This window comes from Lissotriton vulgaris, chromosome 5 (genome assembly GCF_964263255.1).
Source record: "Lissotriton vulgaris chromosome 5, aLisVul1.2, whole genome shotgun sequence".
Taxonomy (NCBI): domain Eukaryota; kingdom Metazoa; phylum Chordata; class Amphibia; order Caudata; family Salamandridae; genus Lissotriton; species Lissotriton vulgaris.
This window is the reverse complement of record NC_141693.1, coordinates 1,880,889,521-1,880,903,960: the sequence shown is the minus strand read 5'-3', so window position 1 is coordinate 1,880,903,960 and position 14,440 is coordinate 1,880,889,521. Positions and strand designations below refer to the sequence as shown.

General features: G+C 44.9%; 1 protein-coding gene across 9 annotated transcripts in view; it reads right to left on the bottom strand.

Annotated features, from left to right (window-relative positions):
- LOC147717616 (uncharacterized) overlaps window positions 1–14,440 on the bottom strand; it is a 392,319-nt gene that overhangs the window by 117,349 nt on the left and 260,530 nt on the right. For all 9 annotated transcript variants that reach the window (XM_086924400.1, XM_086924404.1, XM_086924399.1 and 6 more), the window contains one exon: window positions 12,938–13,189. In XM_086924400.1, the coding sequence (XP_086780526.1) occupies window positions 12,938–13,189 (252 nt within the window). The remainder of the gene's footprint in view (window positions 1–12,937; window positions 13,190–14,440) is intronic.

Sequence of the window (14,440 nt, the reverse complement as noted above, 5' to 3'; positions counted from 1 at the left end):
GTAGGGTCAAAAGCATCATCTTTCTCCTTATTTAACATTTTGCTGCTGCCAGGGAGGGGTCTTAGGGCCAGCTCAAGACTTTTTATTTGACTAAGAGTTTAGCTTCCAGAGCTATTTTCCTAGCTAGTTTTTCAAGATCAGGATCTTCATCTTCTACTTCATCTGGGGGGCTACCAGAAGTACTCTCAGTAGAGGTACTGAGTAGAGATTCCCAGTAGAGGCTCTGAAGGAGAATTTGAGGACTCCTCATCCTCACTGACATTTCCCTCCTCTGTTTCATTAGGGCTTTCTTCTATTGCCATGGCTCCATCATGCTCAGCAATGAAGTTCTGGAGGTGAGCCTTAGCAGGCTTAGACCCAATAGCAAGGTTCCATGCTTTGCGGGGGTCTTTAAGTTGGGTCAACTTAAGTTTTTTGTAAGGACCGAGGTTGAGCACCTGGTTAGTACCATCTGCCTCAGACATGGCATTTGATCAGTTGAAACCGTTTTAGAAATCATGAAAAACAAATCTATCAGACTATCTTTTTTTACAGACCTGTCTAGGATACTTTTTAAATCACAATCAAATTCGACTGGGGAATTTATCCAAGGCCCTAACAGTTCACTTTTTTTTTTTAAATTGACCAAAATAAATGTTTAACTAATGTCAATTGTGAATTTACTTAGTGGAGTCGCCTATTGACCAAGTGGTATCAGCGAATGCAAAATCGTGGATCCAACGCTGAACCACCAATGTCGGAAGATGGCTCTCTATACAGTAGATGAAAATGAGGTAAACTGTGTAGGGAGTCCAGGCAAACCCCTATTGTCTTACAGAGGCAAAAATGATAACACAACGCTCTCTTTGTGGTTGTGTGGGCAAGCAGTTTAGGCTCATCAGAGGGTAGTACTAAGCCAGAGGTCTTCAATCTGACAGCGCGTTCCCCAGGAGGGCCCTGGACTCCTGGGAAGGGGGTCGCGCATTCCCCAGCTTCACTTGTTCCTGCAATTCAAAAAGTGTACTTTCTTTTGAAAAACATACAGCCCTCCTGGGACGGCTAATGTAGATTGTTATAAGCTGCTTCTCTGAATGAAATGCAAATGTAAAAGTGTAAGGGATGCCTGGGAGAAGTTCTGGCTTTAATTAATCAAATGACTAAGCTTTGTGATGACAAAGATTTGGTTTTTGAGTGGAAGTGCAAAGCATTAACAACTGTGCTGGGAAGTGCTTGCTTTTAGTTTTAGTTTTATGTACACACCCCTTAGTGCACCAAAAGAGGCGTTGAATGGACAGCTATGGAAAACAAGTTTGAATTACATACACTCTGGTATTACTAAAATCTACGTTTTGGAAGCACCATTTTATCGTAAAACTATTTCCACCTTTTGCAGCATTCTATCTTACACTGTGTGTAATGTAAGTATAAAATAATGACTTACATATTCACAGTGCTTTCTGTCACAGGCTGTGAACTCGTAGCACTAAAAATACACATCGCTATTCTCCACTGAACCAACCAAGATGTAATTCTGTGGCTCTCTGGTTACACGCAGACCTCTGCAGTACATTAACTAATAGAGGTTACATAATGTACTACAGTGCATTTCCCACTGATTAACAACTTTTTAATTAATTTTTCATTTACGCTGTCCATTATATTTTATGTAGATACCCGATGGTGAAAGACCTAAAAAACGTACAGTGCCTCATTTATGAATATGGTTGCATCTCTGCCACAAAGCGATGCAACAGTTTTCACTGAGCCCTCCTTGTGACAATGGATGTGCCGCCTTTAATTTACGGTGCACCATGTTGTAAGGAATTACAGATACGTCAGTATTTCTAACGTATCTCTAGGGGCAAAATTAACACATTGCTTAGGGTCTGTCTGAAAACAGACGCAACTCCAGCAATGTGTCCTTTCACATGGGGCAAGCATCATGTGAAAGGGCTGTGTAAGTCTTACGCCTGCTGTGAGCCAGGTGAGAGATATTGACACAGTAGCATCCTAGAAGTGTTGCAGTGAAATCTCAGATTTCACTGCATCACTTCTACGACCCTGCAAATATTATACCTGACACAGGTATAGGCCTTTACAAAGGGACACATATGCTTAGATGCGTCACTTTGTAAATATGGCGCAACATGCCGCATTATTTACGCTGCCACAGCGTCACAAAAAGTGACGTAATGGTAGCGTAAAAGTGTGGCAAGCCTTCATAAGTACGGCCCAGAATAGCTTGGGGCTTATTTATGAGAGTCTTGCATTGTCAGAGCATCACTTTTCTTGACCCTCCAGTGGCGCAAGCCTCTCAACCATACCTAAGACACAGCAGTGCAAGTCAATGCTTTGAAATACTATGGATCAAGGAGGTGTTCCATGGGCTTTGTGTGGGGTCCCCACACAACACCCATGGATTTTGATGCTGCCCGATATTTATAAAATCATATAAACCTGGGTAGCTTCAAAACAGATACCTCCCCAGTGGAAGTGTAATGATGAGAGATGTTTTTATTTCTCCTAGATTTTTTACTTTTTCCATTTATGCCGGATTCTGCAGCTCACATAGAAAGAGAAAACCGTCTCTCTGAATAGTGTTTACGAAGGAAGGTGCCCCTTCCTGTACAAAAACAATCCAGCCTGTGTTGGTGCTAGGCAGCAATTTGTGCGTGAACGTAAAGGAAAAGGACATAAATATGCCAATTCCTCATAAATTAGGCCCGTTGTTTTAGCTACACCTTTGACTATACCCCCATGCTCACTGACCTTTGGTTTGCTAAACACTGTTTAATATTATTTTCCCATGGTAAAAATGATTTGCTGTAGGAATTGGGGGTGTTTATAGTTATCGATAGTTGTCGATGATGAAGAGTACAAGTTCTAGAAATTCTTGTCAGAGGGGGTCCTTCTGCCTAAAAAAGTTTGACAAGGGGGTCTCGGCATCAGAAAGTTTGAAGACGTTTGTGCTAAGCATTTGCTGTACTCACAGAGGCAATAAATGAGATACACACAAGAATAAATCCGAGACCAATTTAGAAAAATAACTCATTTTTATATACATTTTTATACCAAAAACTTTGTTATCAAGTAAGTACTTTTTAAAATATTGAATTTTACTGGTAAGTAAAATGTTCATTTAAATGTGTCTTTATGCTGCAATGCTGTACTTTGGGGAAAAGACATATGCGGCAAAGTTAATTGAGGTCGGTTTTCTGGGGTCTCAGCAGTTACTTGACCACCTGGAAAGAGTTTGCAGTGGGTGGGGGGGGGGGGGGACACGACTGTAGAGTAGATAGGACTGCTGGCTCTGAGAGTCAAAGGCCCCCCGAGGTTGTCCGTGTCGCCAGCCAAGAGTGTAAAAATCAGGGCAGCGTGGCCACTCTGGAAGTGTGTGTCCGCTGTGCAGATTTTCCTTGATGGCTGTTCAGTCTCAGTGCTGTTAGACTGGATTTAAATAGGCCTTGGTTGCTGCAAGGAGTCCAGTACCCAATGTACTGGTACTGTGCGGCTTCGGTCGGTCCTGGTTTTTTTCTCACCCAGGGGGTGGCGAGGGAGGGGGTTTGGCAGATCTGACCTTCAGGAGCACAGGTACCTCTTCACCGGTAGCTGCTGCATGGGGTTGGCCATGTAGCGGCAACAAAGTAAACTGGAATCTGCTTCTTTGGTGCCTGGGGACTGCAGGGCAGTAGCTCCTTTGACTCCAAGGGAAATTGCTGGCAATATACAAAGGGCTGGTGCAGGTGTTGGCACCAAAAGTCCACAGCATTCTTTAGCTCTCGTTTTCTCACTGCTCCTCTTTGGTCTCTTCTTCTGGATTTGTCGAATCCAAGTTCCTAAATACTCAAATTAGGGGTGTTAACGGAAGCGACATGTAGCAGCCAAAGGGGCACTTACACCTGGGGTGACTAAACCCCTTATATGAACACTTCCTGTAGGAAGTGGTCATAACCCTAACCCACTGAGCCTAATACCAGCAAAACCAAGATGGTGGAACTTTACGTTTTGTGTTCACATCGCATATTGCCCTTAGGAGCGGGACTCGGCTCATAGGGAACATGCCTCCTGACTATCTACTTTTCCTGCCGGTCCTGGTCCCAACTGGGCCCAGGGCAGGGGCTGGCATTTCCCATCTGGGGAAGCCTGGGTCATATATCAAAGGCAGCAGAGGCCTTTGAAGCCTCCTGCCTTGATATGCTGATCACTTAGCCATCCTGCTTGGAGGAGGTTACAACACCTCCGGCCAGAGCAGGCAATGTTTCTGCCCTCAGAGAGCGCGGGGTCCCACCTGCAGGGGGTCCGAAACCGGTCTGTGGTGATAGGCTGGTCTACACTAGTCAGCCAGTACACTAGTAGTCTGTAGGTTTTCAGGGGGCACCTCTAGGTGTATGTCTTAATAAATCAATCATGGAATTAGTGTGCTTTAATACAAGATGTTTGATACCAAAATTGTATTATATTGTATTGTGTTCTTATATAGCGCTGCTATCACCCTACGGGTATCTTGGCGCTCAGACAAGAATTAACGATTATCCTACAGTTCCAGATTAGAGAAGATGAACTAGCCCCTAGGGAATAGTAAGGTCTTCAAACTCCTTCCTGAATTTCAGCAGGCAGCTAGCTACCCTGAGGCCCTGTGGCAGCCCATTCCATAATTGTCCAGCTGCCACACTGAAAGCCCTGCCCCCCATTCTGGACCGTTTAAATCTAGGGACCAGGACTAGGCCAGTGTTAGCAGACCGTAATTGTCTAGGGGGTTCGTACCAATTGAATTTATCCTGCAGTGGTAAAGGTCCCTGTCCATGACACGCCCTAATGACGATGCATAGGGATTTAAAACTGACCCGTTCTTTAATTGGTAACCAGTGAAGGTCTCTCAGTGCCAAGGATGTTGAGGAGCTCCATGGTCTATTAAGAGCCACCTTAGCTGCCGCCGACTGCACCCTTTGGAGCCTTGAAAGATGTACTGAGGGGCACCCAGGTACAGGGCAGTGCAGTAATCCAACCTGCTCAACACTAAGCTCCTCACTGCCAAGGCTCGAGAGGCGACTGGTAGTAGCGGGAGGATCTTTCTCAGCATATGAATTAATTTAAAGCAAACTTGGATGGTTTTGTTGGCCTGTGACACCATTTGAAGGTTGGCGTCCATTTGCACTCCCAGTTTGCGCACGGTGTTAGTCAGATTCAGAGAGTCTTCTTCTGGGGTAAGTCTAAATTCTGTCCTGGGGTGCTTTAAGATTCTTGCAGCTGAGCAGTACATCACCTCCGTCTTCCCTCCATTCAATTGGAGCGTGTTAGCCCTGAGCCAGCCCGCCGTTTTCCGCATGCACTCCTGGAAGGCCTCTACTGAGGTCTCCTGCTTGCCCTCCAAGGAGAAAATCAATTGAGTATCAATTTCGTAATTTATAACGTTGATACCAAAGGATTTAATGATGGACAATAGGGGTTTCAGGTATACATTAAATAAAATGGGACTAACTGAAGACCCCTGTGGGACCCCGTGCGGGACGGGAGAAGCTTCTGATGCAAACTGGCCTAGGGTCACTGTCTGTTGGCGGTCTTGGAGGTACGACTGTAGCCACTCAAGGGCTCTTCTTCTCACTCCGTTGTTCCACAATCTTTGTAGCAGCACGGCATGACTCACAGTGTCGAAGGCCGCCGACATATCTAAAAGGACAAGAATCTACGCGTCCCCTCTGTCGGCGCACACTCGACGGTTGTCCATCACTGTGGTCAATGCCGCTTCCGTCCCGTGTGCAGGTCGGAACCCAAATTGGAATGCATCCAGCAGCTGATTATCCTCTAGGTGCTTAGAAAGGGTTCTACTGACTGTCTTTTCCAAGATCTTCATTGGGAACGGGAGGAGGGAAATCGGCCTAAAGCTGGCAGGTAATGTGGGATCCAGCGACGGCTTCTTTAGCAGTGGGAAAACCATTGCTTGCTTCCATGCAGCTGGCACTGTACCTTCTTACAGGGACTGATTGCAGATACTAAGAAGCTGTGGAAATAGTATTTTGCCAAATTGTTTCCAGTATCTGTGGGGAATAGGATCAGCCGGGGATCCTGAAGTAACACAGAGCCATATTGGCAAAGGAATCCTCTGTAAATAATTGGAACGAGGTTAATAAAGAGTTCGCATTCAACTCGATACTTGGCTCCTTCTGTTCAGTGTCTGGAGGCTGGGTATTATGGGGGACTAAGTTCCCTACAATGTTATGAATTTTCTCCTGAAAATAGCCTGAGATGTCATCACAGAGCTGTTGTGAGGCAATTGTCTTATTGCATTGGCTGGGGGGCAAGGTGATGTCCTTGTAAATTTTAAAAAGAGTTTTGGTACTGTTCGTGGAGTTTAGGATAGTGGTGGCATAAAAATTGGCTTTTGTTTTAGCAATTGCTGTTTTATATTGGAGTTGGGCTAGCTTAAAAAGGTTTCTATCTACGTCTTCGTACTGTTTCCTCCAGCTCCTTTCTGCCTTGCCACGAAGACGGCGGAGTTCTTTTAAATCCGCATTAAACCAAGGGGCTGAATTCTTATCCTTATTTTTATTTTGCACCTTGGGAGTAGGCGATCTAAGTTCCTAACCATGGTGCTGCAATACTTTTGGTAGCTCTTCTCCACCGAGTCCGTAGAGATCAGATGATCATTTTCCTCAATCAGGGCTAGCACAGTGTCACTATCCCGTTCAGCCCACCTCCTATCCTGTCTGTATGTGCTTGCGGCCCTTTCTCCTTCCCGTTGAGCCCCCTACCCTAGTTGTGAAAAAGACCAGATGGTGATCAGTCCACGTTTGGGGTAGAATATCTTGTACCAATGTTTCATCCTCACTAGCGAATACTAAATCTAGTGTGTCCCCCCCTTGATGAGTGCTCTGATGTATCAGCTGTTGCAAATTCAAGTTCGCACACGTTCGTTGTAAATCTCTCAGATGCTTCGCCAGATTTCCAGTCTCCCAGAGAATAAAATCGCCCAGTATAATTACTCTTGTGTGAGACAGAGCATCCAGCAGCTGATTATCCTCTAATGTGCCGCGCGTCTGCAAAAGCCGGTTTAAATAGGCAGTCTAGTGCAGCTGGTCAGCAACTAGACTGTCAACCAAGATGGCTGCCCCAAACATCTGTAGTTTCAGTGAAGCCATCATGTAGCGGGGAACCAGTGCCCAGCACATGTATTTAAAATGGCTATTATGTTCACTTGTAATATCTAAGATTCAACTCAGACATCACAACAGAGCTCTGCAGTAGGATCCTGTCAGCAACATCCAACCTAGCCCAGACACCATGCGCAGTGCTCGGAAAACTGTGGTCTTTCCTGTGTGGGTTGGTCCTCTGTGGCTTGTAAACATAGATTTATTGAAAGAAAACTAATTTCTTTTACAAAGTTATACTATATTCCATACAAAGCATTGGTTTCTATCTGCATCACTAAAACACACCCCAAGTGACAACAAATCCTCGGTTATGCTTCTTTCCTGTGAAGGAAACAAACCAGCAGAAATCCACTGGGCCTCCGAAGAACTGCGGGACAGTACAAAGGACACCTGGAAGTGGTGGGATTTTATTTCAGATTTTTCTGGTTCTCCCACATGGGGATGAACTGTGAACCCTGAAGAGTTTCTAGGGAGCCTGGGGTGCGGTGAGCTCGCTGCAGGAAGTGAGCACCCAGCCTCTGATGCTGGTTCTGCGCCAGCTGTCCGAACTCTCCAGACAGGCAGCACCTTGGAGGAGCTAGAGGCAGGTGTGTGGTGCCTGTGAGGGGCACATCTACAGCACCGCCTCTGAGTCTTGCTGTACAGCAACCGCCGCCTGGACCACCAGAAGGTGCCCGTCCGTGAGTGATGCACATTTCGGCTTTGTTCAAAGTCGACACGTTATGTTTGTGTGTGAAAACCTTCAAATGTAGAAACACGTGTTAAGACTCAAAAGAACTACCAGCTTCCAGACAGTACTTCTAATGACACTCTTTAATATTTCACTATTTTGCATTGTGCGGACCACATCAGTGAGACGTTAAAGCGTTTCGTATATGGACAGTAAAATATGCATAGCTTGTAATGGCCTGCTCAAGCAGCCGACTATGAAGGATCCTAACATAGGGTGACGATGAGTGACCTAGCGAAGATTTCTATATTCAGACATAGTCTCGAGAGCACTAGACAGATCGAAGGCTATGATGTCTGGTTCCTTGTCCCTAGAGTTTGATAGATAGTAATTGACCTTGGGATTCTGCCTCAAATTTGACATTCTCAGCTTTACCAACAAAAATAGGCCCAGTCCCTTCCTAAGCCAAATATTCTCCATTCCCAGGAGGACTGTAGACAGCCTTGGTAAAGGAGGGAGATAAATGGCTTTCCGACATGCTGGCTCAAAGTAGAACGTATATTATGCTTTATTTAGGTGACACCTTTCGTCTGCTTTCTATAATCTCTGCAGAGGGTTTTTTGAAGGAGCAGGAGATTGGCGCTCAGGCAGGTTAACGGTCTAGTGTAGTCGGGGGGAAAAAGAACAAGTGCTGGGGTGGACCCAAAAACCCCTGTATGAGTTATGAGCAAAAGCCCCTAACACTACAATCACAGAACAAGTCATGGGCACACGTATATGGTATATAGTTGGTACAATAATGCAATCATATGGAGGTCGACATCGGTAGTTCCATGAAAGTTGTTTTATGTAAGTGGTATTCGTAAAAGAAAACAACGCCAGTCGACATGTGTTTCGCCAACAGGTCACTACCTGTGACTCTTCAGGGCTGATAATTGCGCTTTAAGTTGTAGTATCTCATATACGTTTATATTCAAATGCATAACATCCTCCCTAAGTGGGGTGAAGAAGCACGTTTTTAGACGGGTCACGTTACACAGTTGTGGAGGGCATGGTAGGCATAGTTTTGTATGTGCTATGCTACTGTGTGAGAAGCCTTTTTGGTGTTGTGCCAAGCAACCAGATCTATGCTCTTGTCTTTTGGTGCAGTGCTTTGTAGCATGATGGTCAGAGCAATACCACTGTATTTATATGATGCCACATATTCCATCATTTTTTGCAGCATAATTTGGTCAAGCAGGTCTATAATTTTGTCTTCCCTTGTTGTATAGTGGCACTGGTCATAGATGTATTCAAGAAAGGAAAGGGAATACAGTAGAGGAAAATGTTATGTAAATCAGATACCTGGAAAACATCGCCACTTGCTTAGCTAAGAGGGGCTTTTATCATTAAACTGTAGCCTGGAGCATTCTTGGTTCCAAAGCGATGTTATAACGATTTGTGTACTGCACTAATCACCTTTGAGGACATCCAGGCACTTGAGCAGGTGTGTAGGCATGTAATCCCCACAGAGTTACACAAAGAGCCAGGTCTTCAGCCTCTTGCGGAACTCAAGATGTCAGGAGGAGGCTCTGATATGTTGAGGGAGGTCACTCCATGTTTTGGGTGCGATTTAGGAGAAAGAGTAGCCTTATGTAGAAGCAGCCTTGTACATCAGCGTATTTCCTCATAGACAGAGAATGGGCAAAACCCTTTGGTACATCAGGCCCTTAGGTCCTTATTCTGGCTGCTGCCCCAGAAAAGGGTTGATTGAGTCTTAATATACTTTTTCAGCTGTGAAGGCACTTTTTAACAGGACAGTGATGTGTTTAATGGCACACTACTGACAAGTCCCTGAAGGACTGTAATGTTTTAACGGGAGAGTAGCGACACTTCACATCTATATTTTAAAGGACAGTATTAGCACATCTCAATAGTGTCCCTATACAATTTATTGAGAATGCTTGGGTTTGTGTGGTTGGCTGTTCTTGTAATGGCCTGCTCAAGCAGCCGATTATGAAGGATCCTAACATAGGGTGACGATGAGTGACCTAGCGAAGATTTCTATATTCAGACATAGTCTCGAGAGCACTAGACAGATCGAAGGCTATGATGTCTGGTTCCTTGTGGCTAGAGTTTGATAGATAGTAATTGACCTTGGGATTCTGCCTCAAATTTGACATTCTCAGCTTTACCAACAAAAATAGGCCCAGTCCCTTCCTAAGCCAAATATTCTCCATTCCCAGGAGGACTGTAGACAGCCTTGGTAAAGGAGGGAGATAAATGGCTTTCCCACATGCTGGCTCAAAGTAGAACGTATATTATGCTTTATTTAGGTGACACCTTTCGTCTGCTTTCTATAATCTCTGCAAAGGGTTTTTTGAAGGAGCAGGAGATTGGCACTCAGGCAGGTTAACGGTCTAGTGTAGTCGGGGGAAAAAAGAACAAGTGCTGGGGTAGACCCAAAAACCCCTGTATGAGTTATGAGCAAAAGCCCCTAACACTACAATCACAGAACAAGTCATGGGCACACGTATATGGTATATAGTTGGTACAATAATGCAATCATATGGAGGTCGACATCGGTAGTTCCATGAAAGTTGTTTTATGTAAGTGGTATTCGTAAAAGAAAATAACGCCAGTCGACATGTGTTTCGTCAACAGGTCACTACCTGTGATTCTTCAGGGCTGATAATTGCGCTTTAAGTTTTTCGATGAACCGGTGACAATTCCAACATGGTTTACGGGTACAAAATAGGAGCCGCGGTTAAGGCAGTCAAAATAAGTGAATGTCACGCGGGCAGATGCGTCCGTCTATTGGCAGGGCCTGAAAGTGCAGGGTCCAGCATGTGCTTGTCTCGCATATGGGAAAATGGGAGCGGTCGTCTGCTTTGTTAAGGATTTTGTTCCTTCCCTCTTTCTGTGCCAAAATCCCAACTCACTTTGATGTCCTCTTGGGAGATTAGTAGTCCTGAAAGAATAAGCATGTCATGTCATCTCACTTCCAGATTCTCCAATCTGCTTAGAAAAGCTGAATATGAGAGACTGGGACAGAGAGTGTCTAAGGGCTAAGTAACTAATGATTCCATCAGATAGTCCTTCAGCTGCAATAGGTTAAGGGAAGAGTCGGCTTCCTCTTCTGTAGTGGGAGTCATCCCTCCTAGTGGGGCCTGCTGGCCTTTCCTTGCATTACCGGCATACCCTTTTCCTGGCAGATGTTAAGTTATTTAAAGTCATAGCATTCTGAATTCCAACATTTGACTGCTAAGAATTTTGGAACCGCTCTGTAAATGTAGAGATACCCTCTGACTCTTCCTCCCCTCCACCTCCCCTTTACTCAACCCAATCCTCCTACTACTGCTACACTCTCCAAATAAACATTTTTGAGACCCTTCCCTCTTCTATCCCTCCACTTTCCTTTTCAATCCAACTAACAGACTCACATGTTAACAGCTCAAATTAATTTCATATTTCCCTATACTAATTCACCACTAATCCTGTTTTTTGGGTTCCGGAGTAGTGTGCTACTCGCCAATAAACGCTTAGACACCTCATCAGGAGGTAACAATCGCTATATAAATGCAAACCCTTCCCTCTTCTATCCCTCCACTACCATTTTTCAATCCAAATAACAACCTTACATGTCCACCGCTCAAATGAATTTCATATCTTCCTATACTAATTCACCACCAATTCTTTTTTGGGTACTGGAGTAGGCAAAAAGCGCTTTGACACCCGCTAGGTCTAGTAAGTGATATTTAAATGCAATTACAATTACATGTAGTATAGTGCACCCTGACTTAGGGCTGTAAGGCCTGCTGTAGATGTGACTTACCTATACTGCATACTGTGTCTGCAGCCACGGCACTCGAGGTGTGCCATATCAGGTCTTCACTTTTCTCTGCACCACATCACGCAGCCTGCAATGGCAGTTTGCATGAGTGTGCTGAGGGATGCCTTAGGATGGCACGATATGTGCTGTAGCCCTTAGGGACACTCTTTAGTACCCATGCCCTATGTACCAGGGGTACCATTTACTAGGAACTTACAGGGGTACTAAAGATATTGCCAATTGGAGGAGCATTGTACCATTTTAGGGAAAGAGATCTGGCACTGGGGACATGGATAGCAGAAACCCAGTGCACCTCTCTCAACACTGCATCAAACAGCAGGAAAAAGTGGTCCGCAGGAAAAAGTGGTGGTGACCATGTCAAAAGGGGGCACTTTCCTACACTTACCAATGTCTTTTTGCACCAGTAGACTGGTGTCAGACTATACGCACTTGATTCTCTGCCTCCTAGTCCACTAACTGGGTTTCTGCCGCAAAAGTGCAATTTTACATTTCTACAGCCAAAATATACCTGTTTTACTTCCAAAAAGAACACTGCCAACGGAAACATCGCTCAATGCCTTTTTTGTGTCACTGCATTCGTTCACATTGCTTTTCCAAGCATCATTTTCACTAGGCGTGTGTACCAGAAGAATGTATCTGGCCAGCCCACATCTACTCTGAATGCTCAGCAGAGGGCTCCATTGTCCAGGCTATTCGATATCTTGTCCAAGCTTCCCCCGATAGCTTAAAACAGGTCCATTGCCAGTCAGGTCGTGTTTATGTAATCTCATCTGGTATGAAGTCTTGTATATTAACACTTTCTTTCCGTAAGCTTCTTTTGAAAGGATTTTAAGGCTAGGAACACCGTTTTTAGCTCCAGGAAATTGATGTGTTTTACCACATCTTCCTGTTTCCACAATCATTTTACTTTGAGGCTGTTCATATGTGCTACCCATTGTATCTGGGAAGCATCTGTTATGGTTACTGCTAGAGTTGGTTGTGTGAAGTTTTTCCCCTGTGCTATGATTGTTTTGGTCCACCATGCCATCTCCTGAAGAACTGTTTGTGTGACAACCACAAGATCCTCCCAACTCTCTGTTGCTTGTGACTATTGCTCTTGAAGCCATTCCTGGAACGGTCTCAAGTGCAAGCGAATGTTGGGGATTAAATGAATGCATGAAACCATCATTCAGAGGATCTCTGAGCTATGCTGTGTCCTTGATCACATGTACTCCTAGTGGTCTGTCAATTGCGAGACACTACTAGCAACACTTCTCATCCATAAGGAAACAAAAGAGTCTTGTTCAGAGGCAGGGTGGCAAAACTCACCAGAATGTCGGGCTTCAGGAGACATAGATACAGCTGGTTGTGAAGTATTGTGCGTCTCAATGGTGGTCGATGCCTGGTGGAGCTGTGTCTGAGGAGTCGTTGGCCTTTGTGGCTGGCCTGTGTCCAGAATCTCTGGGGAGGGTTTGTGCTGCGAGGCGGGAGAGGAACTGGGCAGGAAAGAATCAGGGAAGCTGTCCTCAAACCAACACTTCTCTTCAGACCTGTTGGTGGCATCAGAAATATTTGCATTCCCTGTGTGCAAAAAACAAATGATAAGCTCTGGCCACAAGAGAGAGTGGGAGAGAATGAGAAACATTGACATGGAATGGTAAACCAGAGTCAGTATGAGAAAAGAATGGGATAGCATGAAGCAAAATCGAGGACATGACCCCCGACAACAGTAGAGGATACCACAGGGATGAGTTGCTGCCCTGCACAAGTGCAAAGCCAGTTCCAAATATCAGGACTCTAGCTCGCAGGCATGGACAATTCTTAAAGTTACTAAAAGCTTGCCCGCCATGTACAACACCAGCTCCTCTCAAGTTCCCAATAGCCCCTGCATTAGTGCAGTGGAACTTCTTCCTGAATCACTAAGAGCTGATCACTATAATATCTGTTCCTCTTGCACTCCTAGAAGCCAGCTGCTCCTGTGCAGTACTGATTCCCACTCGGTCCCTGCTGACAGTACCACTTTCTCTAGCACTCCCAATACCTGATCCTCTACATGCAGCACTAGTTCCTCCTGAGGTCCCAAATTTGGGACTTCCACCACCCCGTTCCCAATACACATGGAAAAACTCACAAGGGATTTGCATGACAGAGTGGTGTAGCAGTCAGAAGGAATAGGAGCTTTAAGAATTCAAGCTGACTAGCACTAAAAAGAGGAAGAGTATGTTAAGAATTCTGGAGACACTGGTGCTACTTTGTCAGAACCTGGTAATTCTGCAGGGCGTTCGGGATACAGAAGGAAATGCACCATATGTGTGCAGGGTAAACAGGCTTGGAATCGTGTCATGAAGGAGTGAAGCACGTCGGACGACAGCCATTTCAAAGCTAGATTACTAAGCAGTTGAAAAACATATAGACTCAAGCTTTACAGAAAAGGTAAGAAAATAATGAGGAAAATGAAGACGTAAAATGCTTTTTATAACAATACCCAAATAACAAGCATTTATGTAATCTATCATCTTGGCCTGTGATGGTACCTATAGTGACCCCGCATAAAAAAACGTGACAAAATTGTGGGAAGCCAGAACTTCATTTCATGTAATTGAATTAAGATACTACAGCCAACAAGATTCAACTGTTTCACTCATCCTTCGTGAGCAGGATCAGTAATTTATGGTCTCCTGGGCATATGCATTTGTCTATCTGGAAGAGGTCCTGAGGAAGGAGGCCTAGAGACGCCGAAACACGCGTCGACCAAGTGCGAAGTCTCACAATCCGTTTTGAGACTTACCGATTGGCAGGATCTTCTGCTAATTGGGTCCAGTTTCCTTTTTT